The sequence below is a fragment of the Drosophila tropicalis genome, unplaced genomic scaffold (genome assembly GCF_018151085.1).
Source record: "Drosophila tropicalis isolate 14030-0801.00 unplaced genomic scaffold, ASM1815108v1 contig_859, whole genome shotgun sequence".
NCBI classification, from domain to species: domain Eukaryota; kingdom Metazoa; phylum Arthropoda; class Insecta; order Diptera; family Drosophilidae; genus Drosophila; species Drosophila tropicalis.
In genome coordinates this window covers 150,085-169,362 of record NW_027173353.1, presented here as the reverse complement: position 1 = coordinate 169,362, position 19,278 = coordinate 150,085, and the positions used below count along the sequence as shown (strand labels likewise).

The window sequence follows — 19,278 nt, the reverse complement described above, 5'->3', positions numbered from 1 at the left end:
AAAATGCTCGAAGGCAAATTCATTTTGCGAGTCGTTGGCCAGAGTTTGTGTTGTCACACAATACGCCACATACTACTAGCCAACAGGCAACATGTGAAGACCATAAAATGTAGCCAAAGCTACAGCCAATCGAAAATGTTGGTATTACTTAGTCGTCATCGTCGTCGTCGTCGTGGTCTTCGCTCTACATTGTGGCCATAACTGTGTCAGTGTGTGCAGCTGGCTGAAAAAGAGCTTCTAAGCCTATTAAGCACACTGGCTTAAAGATTGACCCAGACCAAGACCAGCCTGGGACCAAGAAATAAAAACAAAACAGCAGAAAAAAAAAATTAGCAAAGAAAAGGGGCCTCAAAATGTTGCGTGTGATTAAGTCTAATTAAAGTTGACAGATGCGGAAAAACACCCCCTGCCCTCTCTCAGTCAGTTCGCATTAGAATTGGCGCAAGCACAAAGAAATTTCTCGGCTAATCAGAAAGTGTGATGCTGACTGAAGATTTATATACTTTCTTAATTGGTCGGAGCTAATTAGCAGTTGATTCTTCATCTACTTTGAGTGCATGAAAACTTTAGAAACTTTTCTTTTGGGTTAAATGGTCGATAAATTTATTGTTGAAATTTGCATGTCGTCAGTGAGAGTGAGAGATGGTATTCCGTTTTTTGTGTGACTAGACCTCCTCCTGACTGCGACGCACACAACGGGTCACCTTGCGCTTGAATTCCTTGTAATCCTCCCGCCATTCTTTGGCAGCGTCCACATTGGCAGCTGACTCATCATTGGGATCGGTTAGCATCGATATGACCGATAGCAATATTGTCTCGACCGTGTGAACTGGTAACCATCTCTCTTCGGCCTTCTCGTAGCCCCATTTATCATCGCCAGGTTCGTGCAGTATCGATATGCAGACATCGCCCGATTTATCAATATTTGGATGCCAGATTTCCGTTATGAATTTCATACGTGGAGGACGCAATGGATATTCCTTGGGAAATGTTAAGTGCGCCTTGAAGCAACCGCCCTCGTACAATGTATCAGGAGGTCCAATTATAACCACTTCCCATTTAAATATATCCACATCGCTGACCAGACCAGCAGAGAAACCCTCAACAGGATTCCGTTGGAGCTCAGTCAATTGGCGTCTAAGGAGCAGGGATGATTGCATCTCAGACATATCGTTTCACTACCTATAAAGATGTTTAAACTGGGAGGGGGGGAGGATAATGCGCTTACGTCTACTGAAATTTTGTTCTAGAAAATTTCTAGTGCTGTTGTTTTTTTTAGTTGGTGTTTTGATTTGTGAATGTATTTCCAAAATATTTTATTTTCTTACTCGATTTCTGTCGTTGTTACACTACGCTGAATATTATGCGTCTAACGACAGTTGAGGCTACGACAGCTGTGTCTGACTAGAAAACAAAGGGACATTTAGTTCAATATTTAAGTAGGTGACAAAGTTTTTCAAATTTTATGATTTTATTTAAGTTGTTCTAAAGGAAAACAGAGTTTTCAAAAGATTTTCTTGGCGTAAAAGTTACTTCAGTTCGTCTTAGGCATTTGATTTAAGTTGTTAAAGACTAAATAAAGGTATTCGGTTTTATTTAAGATCACTGTAAGTCAAAAGAAGCCTTGAAAGAAATAAATATTAACCTTGAATTCTTTATTCATTTCTTTATTCATCAAGCAAATTCAAAAACGCTTGCAAGTAAGAAAATTTATTGAAATATTTAAAGAAATTTTCTTAAACTATTTAAACATATTGTTATTTTCTCCTTAGTTTACCTAAATCACCTAATTTAACGTCTAGATTTACTTAAATTTAAACATTTTTTTTAGTTTCAATTTATTAAAAAAGCTTAAAGATAGATTACTTCTCTAAAATGTTGACTAATGATTATGGGATAGAGCCAGTTAAGATGGAGAATGCAGAAACTTAAGACCTTCTTTTACCTAAAAATTGTGTTACTTCTTATTGTTAGTCTATTCCATTAATTAAAGTGTTGAAAATTTGGCCATAAACTTAAGACATTCGCCACACAATTCCCATTTAATTAACAAATGGATTTGCTCAAAAGGGAACGAAATGTTTCATTTTTTCTTCGATTTTTGTGAAAGGACTTTCGCTCCATTACAGTCACTTTGGCACATTGCCTTTGGCTCTATATATGTATGTATGTATTTTTTCTTTATACATGGCTATTACATGGATTTTGCCTCCCATGGGTGCATAGTAAATTATGAATGTTGCTGTTGGATTTGGTGTTTGCCTTTTGGACTTTCGTAATTGAGCATAGTTGTTGTTGTTGTTGTTGCTGCGACTGTTGGCTAACACATACGTACATATGTATGTATCTCTCTTGATGGCCATGACTGCAACTTCAACCACGACATGTGCTTGCATACATATGCATAGACTCAATTCTATCAGTAGCCCCTCCATCCTCTCCTTCTCCTCCAACTTTTGCTGCTAGAGCAACTTGCTGTTGCTTTTGCTGGCATTTTGAAATTCTCTCTGCAAAACGGCATATCTCTGACTATCGCTAACTGAAATTATGTTGCCGCAAATGTGTGAATTGCTAATGTCTTTTTGGCCAGTTGGGTTATGGAAAATATTGTTGTTTGCCATTTGGCTCTGCCGGTTTTTCAAGTTTTTTGTGCCATGCAATGCTTTTCACAAATTCCAATTGCATGTACATACATACATATGTATGTATATTTTTGCATACTGCTCCTTGCAAAAAGAAAAAGAAACACACTCACAAAAAAAAGAAGGAAATATGTACACAAAAACGAATAAACACATGTCTCTCGAGAACGCAGTTGGATTTAAAATTTGCTCAAATTATCAGTTAGAGAATGAATCTACAGGCAAAAAGAGAAACATGTTTGGTAACAACATAAGACTGACAGCTGCTAAAGTTGTTGTTGTTGTAGTTGCTGTTGTTGCTGGTGCCCATTTAAGTGCCACATGTCGTGTGCAGGGAGGCAGGCAGTGAGGCAGGCAAACAGACTGGCAACTAGATCTGAGATCTCTGAAAACGATCCACACGTGCCGCCACACGGCACACTCTAAAAGAAAAACTCAAATTTCCATTTACTACAGAGAGACAGGGAAAGAGAGAGAAATGAAAATGTCGTCGCACTTTGAACGTATTGATAAAAATGGCATTGACACGGGTGGCATTTCATTAACATTCGTTTTGTTAAATTGATTTTCATATAATGTGTTTGGGAAATTTTCATTAATGCGCCCACACACACAAACACACTTACTCCAACAACACGTTGTCATGTTGCATGGTGATTGTATTAAGGCGAGGGGGAGTCAGTCATGTTTAGATGCGGGGGTTGCTAGGGTAACATTTTTCGGTGGCTTGTTTCATTTTTATTTCTGTGGGCGTGTCGTGCGACAATTTAACTTCCGGCATCACGCAAACTTTTTTGTTTTTAACGGTCACTAGCCCACACTCTTGACTCAGACTTTGGGATCTCGTGCAATGTTGAACGTGAGCAGGTGCTGCTGCTGCATTTCTTGGAGTCATGCCACAAATTGATTGCTCATCAAGCAACCAGCTGACGGCAACGATCAATTGGAAATTGCTCTTCCCTTCTTCTCCTCGCCGAAGTCAGAATGGGTGTGCGGTTAGTTTTTTTAGCTGTAGATAATTTCCTGGAACCAAATTGATTATGCCTGCTAGCAGGTAGCCCAAGCAAATGGACTGACTGCATGTGCTATGTGTGCCTTTCGTTCTGCCTTCTCTTACTTGCTCGCTCTCCACTTACATAATGGCAAAAGAAATTTCAACAAATTATACAAAATGCTAAATAAATGACTTTAAGTAATATAGGAAAATGAAATAAAACGATTCAGTCGCAATCTCACTTCACACAGCTTGCCTACACTGTGAGAAATTAATATTAGATTGATTAAAGAGATTCTTTTCACCAAGTAAACTGGTCATCATATCAGTTTTCTATTGAAACAAATTTCAATTCTTGTTGGGCTAACATTTGAGGTTTTTGATTACGGTCAAATATATTAAAATAAAACTTATAATATAGAAAATTCTTATTATTTCTCCCAATAAATCGAATCGATATTCTAATATCTACTAAATCTATCTATCTACTTTCAAAAGCTTTAAAGTAGTATAAACTCTTTGTTAAGTGTAACATTCTCTGTCTAGTGAAAAGTTAATAAATACAAGTTAGTTAAGTGAGTGACCAGCATAATTTGACTTCTTTATTGAGGCTCTAACTCATGTGGTGGTCATCTACCCTCCATCCACAACATTGCCCCTACCTTAGGACCCACCCAAGCTCAGTCCACTGAACATGTATATATTTTTTTTTAAATTGCTTCTGGAAATGTAAGATGGGAGAGCTGAAAAAAGCGGGTGCTGGAAAATATTGCTGCACACGGCGTGTTTTTTTTTCACTTGCGCGCGAACTGCAATTGCTGCAGAACAATGCCGGAAAGAAAACTAAATAAATTGCAGCAGCAGCAGCAGCAACGGCAACGGCAGCAATGAAAAGCTGCAAGAATGAAAACAAAAACTCTCACTTTACTTGCAGTTTTAATGTGTTTTGTGCGTTTATAATTGAGTTGGCAAGTGGAATTAGAGTTGGGAGTTGGTAGTTGAAGATGAGAAGCTAGATGGGAGTTGGTTAAACGAACAGATGCAGTTGCTGCTGCTCATGTGCACTGAATGGGAATAGAATTCTGCACTTTCCGGTTGAAGTACTATATAAAATATTTTATATTTCCATAATGCTTTTGAGTCAGTATGCGAAGGACCAAGAGAGCTTACCTTTATGTTTATTTCATAGAAATGTATAGATATTTTTGTCTGCATCCTGTCTTTCTTCTCTTTCTACTCCTCGGGCTGTGGTCCTTAATGAGCGGCAGTGCATTTCCGCCAACTTTCAACTGGGTCGCTTGAATAAAAACAAAAATGCATTTACCTTCTCAGCCCCAAAATATATGTACACACTCTCCCAAAACCATTATTGTGGCTTAAACCTTTAAAAGTTTCGTAATTACTCAATTTGTTGGTCCATTAACGGAAGTTTTAGTATACAATTTAACGCTCTGGCCCCGAAATTCAACTTTATTCACTATCCCCCCCCAACCATTTGGGCTGTAAAGTGTTAAACGTTACGCATATTTCATAAGACTGACAAAGAAATGGCCTAAACTGAGCTACCGTGAAGCCAGCTAGCTGAAACTCTTCTCCTCATGGGACAAATGAGCCCCAATGAGCCGTTAGCTAACGTTCTTCTGGAGTTCATTTACTTCTTTAAAGCAGACAAGCAAAAGAAAATTCTAAAAAAAAGTAGCATAAGCTATTTGTAGTTTAGTTTTTTGTGTTCGTTTTTTTTCTATTTTTTTTTTCATTGTATCGGATAATTTCTTTCTTTTTTTGTTTGTTTTTCTTTCATATTTAGCTAGCACATTTCGCTTTTAAATGCTTGCCCGTCATTTTAAACAATTTCTTTTTATTATATTTTATTATTTTTTTTTTTTTTAAATTTTTTTTCCCTCTGCTTGAAAAATCCAAGCTTGGCCTAAAAAAGTGCTTATTAAATTTAATGACAGCACGTTTTCTTGCGAAAAGCGTTTCAGCTTTTTATGTTGTTGTTTTTGTTGTGTTTTCAACCTCAGGTTATATGGTTTTTGTTTTTCTATATATTTTTTATTATTGTATGGTATATATACCTATGTTTTTTTTATACATTTTTTGTGTGACTTATTGTGGTGGGGGTGAGCAGAAAGAGAGAGAGAGGCGATAATAGCACGGTGTTTAGGTTTAATTACGTGGCGGGGCTTTTGTTTTGTTTGTTATGGTGAGTCAAATAGGAAATACATTTTCTAATACACAAAATAGTTGTTATGTATAGTTGAATTTGATTTCAATTGAAACAAACTCATAGAATTTAGACATGTATAATTAAATATATTGTCATTCGTATACAAAAGAAACAAGGAAGAAAGAAGGGTTTTAAATGATTTCTTTGATTGCTTAAATTTTTATGCATTTTTTTATATTTTATTTCAAAGTTAATGATCAAATCACATATAAGTTTGTTTATATGGCCATAAATTTAAGATTATGCAAAGTGTTTTGGTTCTTTGATTTTGACTATAATAAATGAAGGAAAATGCATTTCATGGGCTTTTACAAAATTTCTATTAGCCATGATATATCTTATATAATAGACAGTAGCGGATTGGAAATCTAGTTTGTTTGCCTTTAAGCTCTATAGAAAAGGTATTTCTATATCTTTCAGATAAACTGATTGGTTGATGAATATCACAAAAGTTGTGTTTATAAATTCAAAACCTAAATGGGCTAAATATTTCAATAGCTGTTGGCCAATTTACTGTGGGAACTTCTTTTTAAGTTGGTCAAAAGTTCGTTAGACTTGTTTAAAGCAAAGAGAAAAGTATAAGCCAAATATTTTCATTTCAAATTGTGTTTCATTATTCTGATAATTATCTCTATTGATGATATTGCAATACACATGCATTCGTATATACATACGTACAAAAGTTCATTTGATAATTATAAAAACATAATAAATGAGCTGCTGCTTTTGGTGTTTTGGTTTTTTTTTTTTAATGACTATACCAAACTGATGACGACAACATCCTGTCATAATTTGTTTGCTTTTCAGTTCCTCAGTTTCAACATAATTGCAAAACTGTCAGTGTCAGTATTTTTGCCATATTTTGTTATTGAATTATCAAATCTCTCATAATTGTTAACTACAAACTGGCATAAATTTATAACTAGCTGATGGTTGGCAGTGAAAGTATATAAATTTTTTTTCGTTTTTTAATTAAATTCCATCAACAAGCAGTTCAAGTTTTTGGCCCAAAAGGGCCCACTCTTCTCCCTACTGTAAGATCCCCCCGCTGGTAATGGCCATTTAAAGCCGGAGGTTATGTGCCAGTAATTTGCAATATTGCCCCCTAAAATTCAAGAAGACAGGGGGAGGAGGCATAGAGAGACAGAGAGAGTGAGATGGGAGAGCAATAACTTGGCTCACTTGGTTATTATTCAACTGGTTTCTTGGTATAATGCATCCAATATGCATGGGGACGCAGGAAAAGAGATACATAAGCTCGTTGAACTTTAAATTGTGCGCGAAGTAGGAAAAAAAAAGTGAAATTCACTTCTGTCTTCACATTGTTGGCAAAGTTAATGAACTGGAGTAGTATGTGGGCAAAAGTAAATCTCAGAGTTAACAGGAAGCCCATTTCATCGTAACATTAGCACAGTTCCCCGTTTTTAGGTTTGATGAAAAGAAAAGCAAAAGCTATGCTAATTTGGTTAGCCTCATCTCAGCAAAAGACTACGTGATAGCGCCTCAGCATTTGGATTTAAGAAATGAATTCATAAAGACAACAAAACCAAGAGCGTATTTCAAGGCGAGGGCTTTCAATCGTACGGAGATCTATATATAATCACATATGATTGACTAGTCTCTAGTGCTACATCATGAGGCAGCCTCGGAGTGGCCACATTCTCATTATGATTTCCATACAAAAATCAAATCCGCCCCTGTATAAACTATTCACGGAAGGGCCAAAGATTTTGCTTGCTTGCGTGCCAAGGCGTTGGCCACAAATGTTGACTTTTATTCACACAATTTGCATTTGTTGTTTGTGTCTGCCATCTCTGCCATAGCCTTTGCTTTCCTTTCGCTCAAATAGTCAGTCAGTCGAGCATGACAGCGAAGGGAGCCGCTTCACTTGTTAACAATTAAGAGTTGAACCCTTGACATTGTCTCGAGGAATACATTTGGTTCTTTCTCTTCTCTACCTCTCCGCTTCTCTACTCAAATTTCACCCACTGACCTGACTAAAGGCACCTGGCCAGCTAACCAACTGGGCTTGGCCAGGTTCATTAGCTTTCTTTTGATAATGGACGCTCGTTTGCTCGTTGGCTTGGTTTGTCTCAGTTTCGTTTTCAGCAGTTGCCTTCAAATTAGCATTTTTCCACCAGAGAGTCACAACAAAGTGGACATGGAAATGCTCAAAACAATCATCTATTCATTCATTCAACAACAAACATTCAACAGTGCTTGTGCTATAAATTATTCAAAACTGACCCACAGCTTTCGTTTCGGGGCATTTTTTCTTTTATTTTTATTGTATTTTTCATGTGACGCAGCATAGTTGCGGGGCCTCACCTTAGGCTCGCCGCCGTGTGGGAATGTCTCTGAAGAAGTCATAAAACTAACAGTTGAGCGGAAATTAACACAGAGATACACAGCACTCAAGACATCAATGTCTCTAGGCCTTAAAGGGCCCTCCACTAACCACTCTGACCACTGTCTTGGCTAAACATTTTCAAGTCTCTCAGTCTGTCTCAATGTACCTACATATATTATGACATTTCCAATTGAGATGTAGATGCGGGATAAGCTTCGCTCGACAGGTGTACATGAACTCCAGAGAGAAATGTGGGCTCCTCAAAAAAATTAATTGTGTTTTCTCTAGTTGGATGACAATGCAGTGTAGTTAGAAGTTGCGGTTGATGCTATCTGTAATTCATTAGTCTTTTTATTAACCTCTTTTTTTATGGACACCGCAATTCTAGATAAGTGGTATACCCAATTTAGACCTCAGGGCAGAAACTATACACTTAAGTGAATTTTCATGTACAAATTCAGTTCCAATTCAACGACTTTAAGTACCTACTAATTATGGTAAAGTTCTGTGAATTAAAAGGGGGGCCCACTTTTTTAAGTAAATCAGAATACTGTCACTCTTATAGATTCTAGGATTCTTTAAATCAAGACATTCCACATGCTAAATACATTCTATATACATTAGACTTTAAGCATGCAGAGTATCCATAAGATACTTATCAATTTAACCTGCATTTCCTGTTGCTCCTACTGATGTTCCCCTCCCCAGTAATTGCTGTTGCTGCTGCTGCTATAGAACAATACTTGTCTTGTTATTGCCCTAGGCTCAGCTGTGCGTTCCATTTCGCTTGTCTGAACTTGTTGAAAAGAGAGTAAAATGTGCCAATTTTATATGTATATGCTGTAAATGCAATTTATATGCAACAAACAAGCAGGCAGAACAGAACAGAGCCGAACTGAAGGGAAAGATACGACATCCATACATGGCCACTTCATCACGCAGCGTTGGCCAAGCGTGTTGCTGTTGCTGCTGTTGCCTCTGTGGATTCTCGTGTTGAATGCAACTAAGCGTCACCAGCCGGAGGCGTCGGCGTCGACGTTGGCATCGGCAATAGCCCCGCGATCCCAGTTGCAAACCCGTGCCCCTAGAGGCTTTAGCCTGCATTGTTCTCTGGTCTGGTCGCTCGTGCTTGTGCTAGATTTATGCTATGGCAAACTGATCCCCTCCTTAACCCTGCCCAAAAGTTTCGATTTCAATTAAAGACGGATGTTTGCTTTAATTGCAAAATGAAAAAAGCGAATCATAAATGCAAATCATTGTGTGTCCATTTAAGGGCAGGAGCTCAGGTTTCCTTGCAAAATGCCGTTGAACTTGGATATCAAGTGAGATGACTATCATTCATGTGATGAAAAGGGAGGTGGAAATGGGGAAATCAATGCTACTTCAACAAATTGAATGGACCATTATTTGATGCGGTTCAGTGGCCAATGCACTTGACACTTTGCCACTGATTGTTGCAACTGAAACTGGAACTGGATCTGGAATTGGCCTTTCATTGTGAATGCCAATTGAATGAGATGTGTGTCTACTGCGGCTGTTTGTTACTTTCACTGATCGAAAGCGTAAAGCTAAAGTTTAATTGAATCTCCAGCTGAATGGCTGGCCAACAATGTAATTGGTAGCATTCAATGACCATGGCCAGTCTGACTGACTGACTGGCTCTTACCAACTTTCAAAGCATTGACCATTTGAAAGTTATTGAATACCTGTTGATTTTCATACCATGGCAGTTGCAACTTTTGCAATTCGTTGCGGGGGGTTGAGGTATCTAAAACTCAATATTGAACGTGTCAGCATTAAGTTTTCCTGAGGTTTTCCCAGTCAAATTGTACAAAGAGAGAGCGAGAGAAAGAGTGAGAGATAAACTTTTGACTTGGCTTTTGCACCGCGACAAAATCAATAAGAAACTTTTCGCCAAAAAGAAACTCTGGCAAAACTCTTGTTTGCCCCAAAAACGCATTGCAACGCAACTCCACAATGGGGGCGTGGCATTGGGGCGTGCCCCGCACATTGCAGCAATTTGTTATTTTCGGGTGTAGCCTTTAAATTGGGTCACCTCAAAATCAAAAAAGAAACAACAAACAAAAATTTAACAAAAAATGTTCAATTATTTGGGTTGTTGTTGTTGTTAGCTACAAAATGCAACCAAGTCTGCTGTTGCTCTGGGAGTGGTGTGTGTGTGTGTTTGTGATATGTTGGGAGGTGATATGGCAGCGGGGGAATTGAAAACATTGATTTTAGGTCTACAGAAAACTCGTTTTTCGGGTTGATTTAAGCCAGATTCAAACTCTGCATTGGGGGAAAAAAAAAACATGGCAACAAAGTTTTCACAAAGTTTTGTATACACTTTCCAAACTTCTATCATTGAGTGGGCCCTTTAAATTTGTTTCAAACTTGGGGAATGCTGACTTAACGGTTATATTAAGCGCTAACTAAGACCTCTTAGTGTTGGAAAGTGGCATTTTATTTACAGTACTGTTAGTTACGTGTTAATTAAGACAGTGTATAAACAATTTCGTTATTGGCCAAGAGCTATTTCTCTTGTTTGATTTTTTTCTTTTACGAGTTTTATAAGTTTATGAGCTCAAAACCCTTAAGCACACATGGGTATGTCATATATAAACACACACACGGACCGAGTGCGCTAGTATTTGTACTGTGACTTTCCATTTACACAGAGATTTTCACAATTCACATTTTGAATTTCAGATTTCAATATGTAAACGCCGTTTAAACCAAATGCGCCATGAATAAAATTCGTCTCGATTCGTTTCGTTTCGTCCAGAAGGGCTGTGCGTGCTATCCGAGGGGGTGTGCATCCAAATGGGATTTGCGTTTATGAATATTGACAGATCCATGGCTGGGGACGGTTGTGAGAGTTTCGCCCCTGGAGTTTCACTCATAAATTTCAGCCTTCTGGCTATATTAAAATAGTTTTTTAGGGGCGTTGCACAAATCAATGCAGACGCATCGAAACGGCTGGTCTTTCCCCACCAGGGAAGTTTGATCGATGCACTACCACCAATCGCCACACTCTCTGGGGTTGGGGACGGGAAAAAAGCACTTTGGGCGAATTGTAACAGTTGCGGTTGTTAGTTATTGCTTGTTGCCCGGTTCCGACGCCTGGTTCACTGGCCAAATATAAAGGGAGGCCAAGCTTCATGGGAGTGCCAGTGCTTATCGGTTGACTAAATGTTTGGAACACTTTGTGGTTTCCAATAGGTACATAAAGTACAGGGCGAGGGGGCCCTAAGGCGCCCCAAAGGCGTTCTATTTTATGTTTTTATTTATGTAGTTGTTGACATAATTTGTTTGATTTTGTTCAGCATCATAAATGACATCAATTGATTGCTTCATTTCCGAAACATTTTCAACTCTTATCAGCTTCAGTGTCAGTTACAGTTTCAACGTTGTCTGATAAGCTGCAACAACATCATTATGTTGTAAGCTGAGAGTCAAAAACAAAAAATGGGGAATTGTTGACATAAATGTATTGTAGAAATTACCAAGCAGAGTCTTTCCCTCTTTCTCTCTCGAACAGATGTTACTGCTGCTGCTGCTGCAACTCTTGTTGGCAATTTGCTGTCAAATTGTAGCAAATTCCTGCAAGTGCCTCTCATTAAAATTATCCAAATGCCTGTGCCAATTGCCCGAATGAAGTACCATTTCTAGGCAAGGAGTGGAGTGGAGTGGATTGGAATCGAAATGGAATGGAGCAGAGTTGTCCAAAAGGCATCGCATGACAAATGGCAGCAGACAAGTGACACTAACTTGCTTCCTTTGCTCCTTGCCTTTCACTTCCCTTCCCTTCACTTCACTTCACTTCACTCTCACTTGTGTGCACCCACTCTCTATCCTATTTGATCTTTCGTTTCCCTAACTATCAACTGTCTGGTAGCTGGCTTTTTGGCTTTTACTTTTTCGCCAAGTATTTTGCAATGCAATTTTCTCCCACAGCTGCAAATGCACACATTGTGTATACATACATACTTATATACGAACTTCCAGACGATGACTTATCGTTGGCATTTTGTAACGTGATTTTTTCTTAAAAGCATTTGATAAGTCAGAGCCAACAACTTGTTTTTGGTCGTTTTTCTTCTTCTTTTTTTGGTAAGGGTAAATGATAAATGCTGAGTTGGTTTTATTTATTGCAACCTGAAGCCCAGTTAAAATGTGCTGATCCAGAGCTAAGTTGCTTAATGAAGCGTGGTATATAGAAAAATAACGGAACCAAATTGTAAAAACAAAGCACCATCTTTGTGTCTGGTAGAGTCAGACAACAAAATTGCTTGGCCTGCACGATCGAACGGAACGGAAAATTGAATCGACCAAGCATCATCGATCGATAGCCATTTGCACAGGTGCAAAAACCAAAAAGGCTATGTACATAGTTGTTGTTGTTGTGCAACACGAACCACAACAAAAAGACTAACAATGATAGAGAATTTCAATTCTCAATGTAGGTACTTTGTATGTATCTCTCAATTGTGAACGGGTTTTTTTTTATTTTCTGGTTGCCGCGCTTTAAAATGACATTCAGCGCAATGAAATTGAAAGCTAAAACAAAAAATTAACATAGCCTGCAGAGTCAACTGAATTCTAAATACAACATGGCACAAAAAAAAAAGACTAATTGCATAAAATATAACAAAAAAAATTACATCAAAGTGTGCTATATTTGGGGTATGCACGACTTGATGATTTCCTGGAAAAGATTTTAGTTTAAAATGCTTAAAATGTTAGATGATTGTTAATTTGATTACCATTTTTTGATCGCTTTCAAGGATAAAAGTAGTTTCTTCAGATTTATAGAAAGATCTTTCGAAATATTGAAACTTTCACAACAAATTTGAGATACTTTAAAGATGCAAAGTATAGAGATCTCATAGAGATCAAGAGAAACTTGAATAAACATTCATTAATTTAGAATTCTTTAAGGTCAAAAAAATATAAATCATTGTTTGTTTTAAATGTAGGTTTAATCGATGCAGATTCTATTGAATTAAGTTCTACATATATGCTTTTGATACCTATTATTCTGTACAATCAACTGCAGAATCTACTTACGTACATACATAGATACATAGCTCAAATATACATGCAAAAGTACACATAAATAAAATAAATGACTGCCCATTTTGTAGTTGCCAAGTTGCCGGCATTTTGCGAATGTTACGCGACTTTGAGCGCTCTAATTGTACGCTTGTTTGACTTTACATATACAAAAAAAAAAAGCAACAAAAAAAGAAAGACAAAAAAATATAAACAACAACAGCAATAGCAACCAAAATGAACGACATGCAACAACGCACAGATGTGGAACATTTAGTCGCGTTGAAAAGTCTAGGCAAGAAAATATAAACATTACATGTGGCTGCAGATAATTTGCTATTAAGTGGAGTGGAAATGCGTAGGAAAATATGATATAATCATAACAGTGAATAGGCGTATATATGTATAACCATGAGTTAATACATACATATGCATATGAATGTGCAGGCATTTGGAACTGATTTTTCAAGATCAAGTTCAAGTTTATACCGATTAACCATCCGCCATGGCAAGTTGTTAAAATAAATTTACAGGTAGTAGGTAAGATCAACCGTTTTGTTGCTTGCTGTTTGTTGATGGTTGATGGGAAACTTGCAATTGGCATTTTCACAAAATAATCTTCAAGTTAGAAGACACAAAAACCTTGACGCTATACTGGCAATTTGCCAAAGAACAGTAGATATCTAAAGAGTGGGGCAGATTTGGAGGGGGAAAATCACCTTTTGACCTAGTTTATAGTGTGCCTCCTTCATCTACTCCTCCTCTAGCAACTTTAACTCTATGAAGCTATTGGGTTGCAGCTTGTTGCTGTTGGGCATAATTATCAGAATGGATGATGTTGCCGCTTGCAGTTTCTGTTGCTGATTGATGCGCAATAGAGAGTTGCAACCACAGCTTGATATGTACAAACATATGTACATATATACATAAATACAAATCAATCTGAAAGCACTGTGTTCCCGTGCATCTTCTGCTCTATCTGCCTATCTGCCTACAGGCTGTTATAGGGTGAAAATCAACGATTTGAACGGAAGTCGTTGCCAAGCGCAATTTGAGAATTTTGCAAATCGAACAACAGCAACAAAAACCGCCAATGGCCTAATACTGTTAGTTAGCTGATGACATAGGCAAAATGTCAAATGTGAAAAGCAGACGCTTGCGGTTTTTTCTTACTGCATTTTTTTTTTCGTTTTCTATCTTGAACGGAACGTGACGTTTGCATTTACTGGCATTAAATGAGTCGCCGCTGCAGCCGCTGAGATTGCAACTTTAAACGAAGCAAACAGAAAAAAAGAAAACCCACTCGAGGGGGGTAGAAGACCAGGCGGACAGGAATCCGGGTTTTTGCAGCATTTTTTTTGTGACTTAAGTGTGTCAGTCATTTGGGATGGCAAAGTGAAGTCGGCAACCAGCATCCACATCATCATTATCATTATAGACATCATAATCATCGTGAGATGCAGAAGCAGCAGCAGCAGCAGCATATTTTACGCATAGTTAAACGCAAGTGTAGAGACACACACACACACACACACACACACTTAATTATGCATTAGGAGGCTGCAGCATTGACAGTGACACTTGAGTGGGGAATTCAAGGGAGCAATGACCTCAGAATGAAAGTTTCATACATACCTTAGAAACAGGAATAAACTATGTATACACACGGCAAAGAATCTAGGGAAATTAAAAAGTAAACACCTGCGCATCATGAATTTGTCATGGTACCTAAGCCAACACCTTTGTAAATGCTTCCTTCGTTTTTGTTCTTCTTACACGTTTTCATAAATTAAAGAATAGAAATAAGCATTTCATGTACTGAATCTATCTATAAGAAGATGTGTAATCAGTTTTTGTGGATGGTTGGTGTCATTATGCCATTTGTCTTTGGATATTCAGTTTATGACTTATTGGTTCAGATTGTCATATTATGATTTAGATTAGTTTATGGGTTTTGGTTAACCAAACTTCCGTAGGCCTAATATCTCTATTAAATGCGCCCCTCATTGTGTTCGGCAATCAATTGGACCTCCAACTGGCCAAGCCGCACGCCAAAAGTACCTTGTCAGTGACGGGTGCTGATGCCGGTGGCTCCTGGTGACTGGTCTCACTGTCAGAGTTGGTTCATGTAATTGGCAAAATACGTTGAGTTGAGCGTTTGGTTTCGTTGTGGCGATTCAATGAAGCATGGAAAGGGAGAGAATGAGAGAGAGAGAGAGAGATAGAGAGAGAGAGTGGTAAAACGCCAGGTTGCTGTTGGCCACACTTCAGTGCATCGTGGAGCTGAAATTGACTGTTGAGAAAGAATGGGGGGTGGGTAGGAAGGTTAACCCCATGTATGTGGGCATTGTGTAGATTTCAATTGAATTTGCAGAACGCAGTAAAAGCTCATCCGAAAACGTGGATGACTGGCTAACTGAGGTTGCCATTGTTGTTGTTGTTGTTTTTAGTATTGTTATTTACTGTCCACTGGTCAACGCACAGTTCGAAAGAGAGAGAGTAATGGCTTAATGTGTGCGACAGATGGCAGCTGTGTGCAAATTTATATTGCCTACTTTTTTGGGCAGACTAAAGGAACAAAAGTGCCAAGCCAGTGCAATTGATTTTGTTTTGCCTTCATGCTTCCGCTTAAGCCCCCCCCTCTCTCCCGCCCTCCATCACATCTCGCATATGTCTCCAAGTGTGGTTGTAGTCTCTTTGGCAAGCCCTAGAGAGCCCCAAACACGCCTCGTTGCACACACTCACACACAGATAGACAGAGAAACTGGGCAGCTGGAATATAGAGGGCGAAATTGGAGCAAGAGTGAACAGAGGGTATTTTAGACCGCACGAGCGCCTTGTTTATTGAAAATTTTGGGGGTGGGGGAGTGGGGCGGTCCTTTGTGTGAGAATGACAACGATGTCTACTGTCTGCAATTGAGGATGTAATTTTTGCATGTCTCCGGCATTAAATTTTCGCCTCACTCTCGTCTTGTTAGTATGTGTGAGCGCTCCTGGGCAATTAGGGCCATGACATTCCGCTCTAAATCTCCAGCACACTTTGCTAATTGTTTCCAATTGCACAAACACCCACAAACATATAGACTAACACACTCACAGAGTGTGTGTGTGTGTGTGTGTGTGGGAGAGAGAGTGTTAGGAAAAAGTAATTGCATCTCAGTTTTGCTTCTGGCTAATTGCCTGTTAAAGCCCAATAGACAATTTTTCAATTATAATTTAGCAAATTGTATTTGATTGGCTTTTTATTAATTTTAGTTTCATTTCTTTTGTTTGGCTTTCGATTTGCAAATTGTAGGTCAAATCAAACAGATAAACAAATAAAGGATGCGCTCCCTTTTAACGAAATGGTTTCGATCTTTGCTAAGAGATTGCCACAATTTTTGGGATTTGTTTTTTTTCGTTTTCCTTTGCCTGCACCACACACAATCGATTCAATTCTCAGTCTCTTTTCTCTAGCCCAATTCGACTTTACTCCCTGAGCTGCGGCACATTTGAAACGCGTGTTTAGTCGTTTTGCCTGCACGTGACTTGTGTGACTAAAATCGGTTTCGCCTTTAACTCTCTCTTCCTCTATTCCTCTATTCCATTCGTTATGACTTTGTACGCCCCTCTCACCCACCATCCACATGCCCGTCTAGATTCCATCAGAGCATTGTATCGTCGTTTGCATTTTGCGTGCAATGACGATTTTGTGTTTTACTGGGAACAGCCAGCAAGTTGATTTCTGCTCTGCCTTTTAACCATACCCGTTGTCGTTCGAATATCCGTGTAGTGTTTGCTGCTTGTTCTCTTGGCTTTGTTATAGGCTTTTAATTGACATACGCGTTTTTTCTACACGATTTCTCAGTTGGCTGCCAGTTGCATATTAATGACTTGATTCCCCTCCACTCAATCACACACTCGCTTACTTATTTCTTTTTGTTCTTTCTATGTTTGCAGCTATTCACATGATGACTAAACCACGGAATAGCGCCTAAATTTATTGGCCAACATACAAACACATACGCGTATATATATTTATAAAGACAGAGGTAAGTTGACTTGAGTTATTAGTTAGTTAGCCAAGTTTAGATAATTGGCCTCGCATGCTCTCGAAAATGATAATTAAGGCGGGCAGGTATACACGGAGCCTTACCCGGCCTAGATTATTAATATATATTAACACGGATTTTATGGTCTTTGGCACTCGCACGGCATAAGCAGATGATTTTTCAAAAGCTCACTCACAACCGTCACTCAGTCGGACAGTCAGTCAGTCGTTTCGGAAGTACCCTTAGGTTGGTTTTACTGTGTGTGTATTTATCTGACATTGCAGTTAAAGTTACTTTGTACTTTTTTTCGGCATAATATTCTGTTTTATGCTGCCGGTGTTTCTATTTATTTTTGTGTGGGTAATTTTATTTCTGTGTGCTGCTTAGAGTAAATTAGAAATAAAAGCTTAAAGTTCGGTTTTTCCTTATTTTGTTGCTGCTGCTGCTGCTGTTGCTTTTGCTGCATAAACAGAAGACAAACAGAAACCACTAAATAAACATACAAAATTTAGCCACCTACACACACACACACACACACACACATACATACATAACTTGAAAAGGGGCTGTAAGGTGGGTGACATGTGGCTTAATAAAGCTTTCACTCAACTCACAATACTACATAGGTATTTATCCTTCCGTGTACTAGAGACTTTTCCTCCTTTTTGAAATGTAAAAACTGTTGGGACAACCCACGAAGCTTTTGCCGAGCTTTAACTCAATGAAGCTTTCACTCTGAACTCCGTGTCCTTTCGCCAAATTGCCAAACGAATTGTTATGGCCACCAACGATTTCTCTACAGTCTCCTCATGAAATTGGCCAAAAACGGAACGGTTGGTCTACGCTTCTTCGCTTAATTTTTAGTTGGCAACGCAAACGCAAAAAAAAAAAGAGAAAAGGAAAACAAAATAAGAAGAAGCAGCTAAATAAAGCTAAAACAAACGCGTTGGGCGGCGGCGGTGGGTGCGAGTGGGAGTGGTTAGTCGGTGTGTGCGAGTGGGCCAGGGGGAGAAAGAAAAGAGGAAAAAATCAAATAAAAGTAAAAATGAAAATGAATTAGAAAATGTGCGCGCGGCAATGTTACGTTACATAAAAACGACTACAAATATTTCGTCTGTATTTGTGTATATGTATATGGCATGCGTTCGTCCTGTGAGAGTGAAAATATATTCTGGCCAAATGTTCGCCTTCATATTGCTTTTGGCTCGTCCTGCTGCTGCTCCATCCTCAGTGTGGTCGTTTTGATTGTGTGCTCACGTATATTATGTAAATTATTATGTGCCAGAAACGTAGCAAAGACATCTTACCGAAGACCGACCGTCACATCGTCGTACTCTCGAGCCGAGTGCTGAATTGGCTGGTCTGACTGGCTTGGAGTGTGTCCATGTTACTGGATGCCTTCGTCTTTCTTTTGCTAGCTATCTACAAAAAACTGTTAGCCTTAGCCTCTGCAATTCCTGAGTGAACGCTTTTATAAGTATAGAGGGGAAGAAGTCGTGGTGTTTCTTCTTGTAGCCTAAAATCAGTGGGAAAAGTATCAGTTTTTCAATTTGTATAGTCTGGTGTCGTCTTCAACATTTTCCATTATCATTTTACTCGTTATTTTTGTGTGTTAGTGTGCAGGTGTCCTTATTACACTTGTGTGTTGGTGTAAGTGTATCCTTTTACGTTTTCTCTTTTTATACTTTTTTTGGCAGCAACACACGCGGTTCGCTTATCGCCTCACACAAAGAGTCCTGTCTGTCTACGAGATGGTGTGTGTGTGTGTGTGTCGGTGTGGGCGGAAATACAAGGCGGCACCTGTATATATACACATACATATATAGGTCTGCTAACAAAAATAACAACAACCAAAACAACAAAAAAGAGTCCCGATATCTTGTACTTGCTTTGTTCGGCTGCGGCTCCCTTTTAAAGCAATTTATTATGCCTAACGGCGAATACTTTACACACTCACACACACACATACAACATTT

At 38.6% G+C, this 19,278-nt stretch overlaps 2 protein-coding genes across 4 annotated transcripts in view; one reads left to right on the top strand and one right to left on the bottom strand.

Moving 5' to 3' along the window:
• kmr (kramer) overlaps window positions 1-19,278 on the top strand; it is a 50,731-nt gene that overhangs the window by 1,978 nt on the left and 29,475 nt on the right. The window contains exon 2 of one of the 3 annotated variants that reach the window (XM_068296046.1): window positions 17,211-17,302. The gene's annotated coding sequence lies outside the window, so the exon portion shown is untranslated. Of the gene's footprint in view, window positions 1-17,210; window positions 17,303-18,149; window positions 18,266-19,278 lie in introns of those variants that run through there. The other 2 variants (XM_068296044.1, XM_068296045.1) reach the window with 2 other exon arrangements.
• On the bottom strand, window positions 575-1,406 carry Ubc87F (Ubiquitin conjugating enzyme 87F). The gene has a single exon (XM_068297246.1). The coding sequence runs from the start codon at window positions 1,167-1,169 to the stop codon at window positions 666-668; it is 504 nt and encodes a 167-aa protein (XP_068153347.1). The 5' UTR covers window positions 1,170-1,406; the 3' UTR covers window positions 575-665.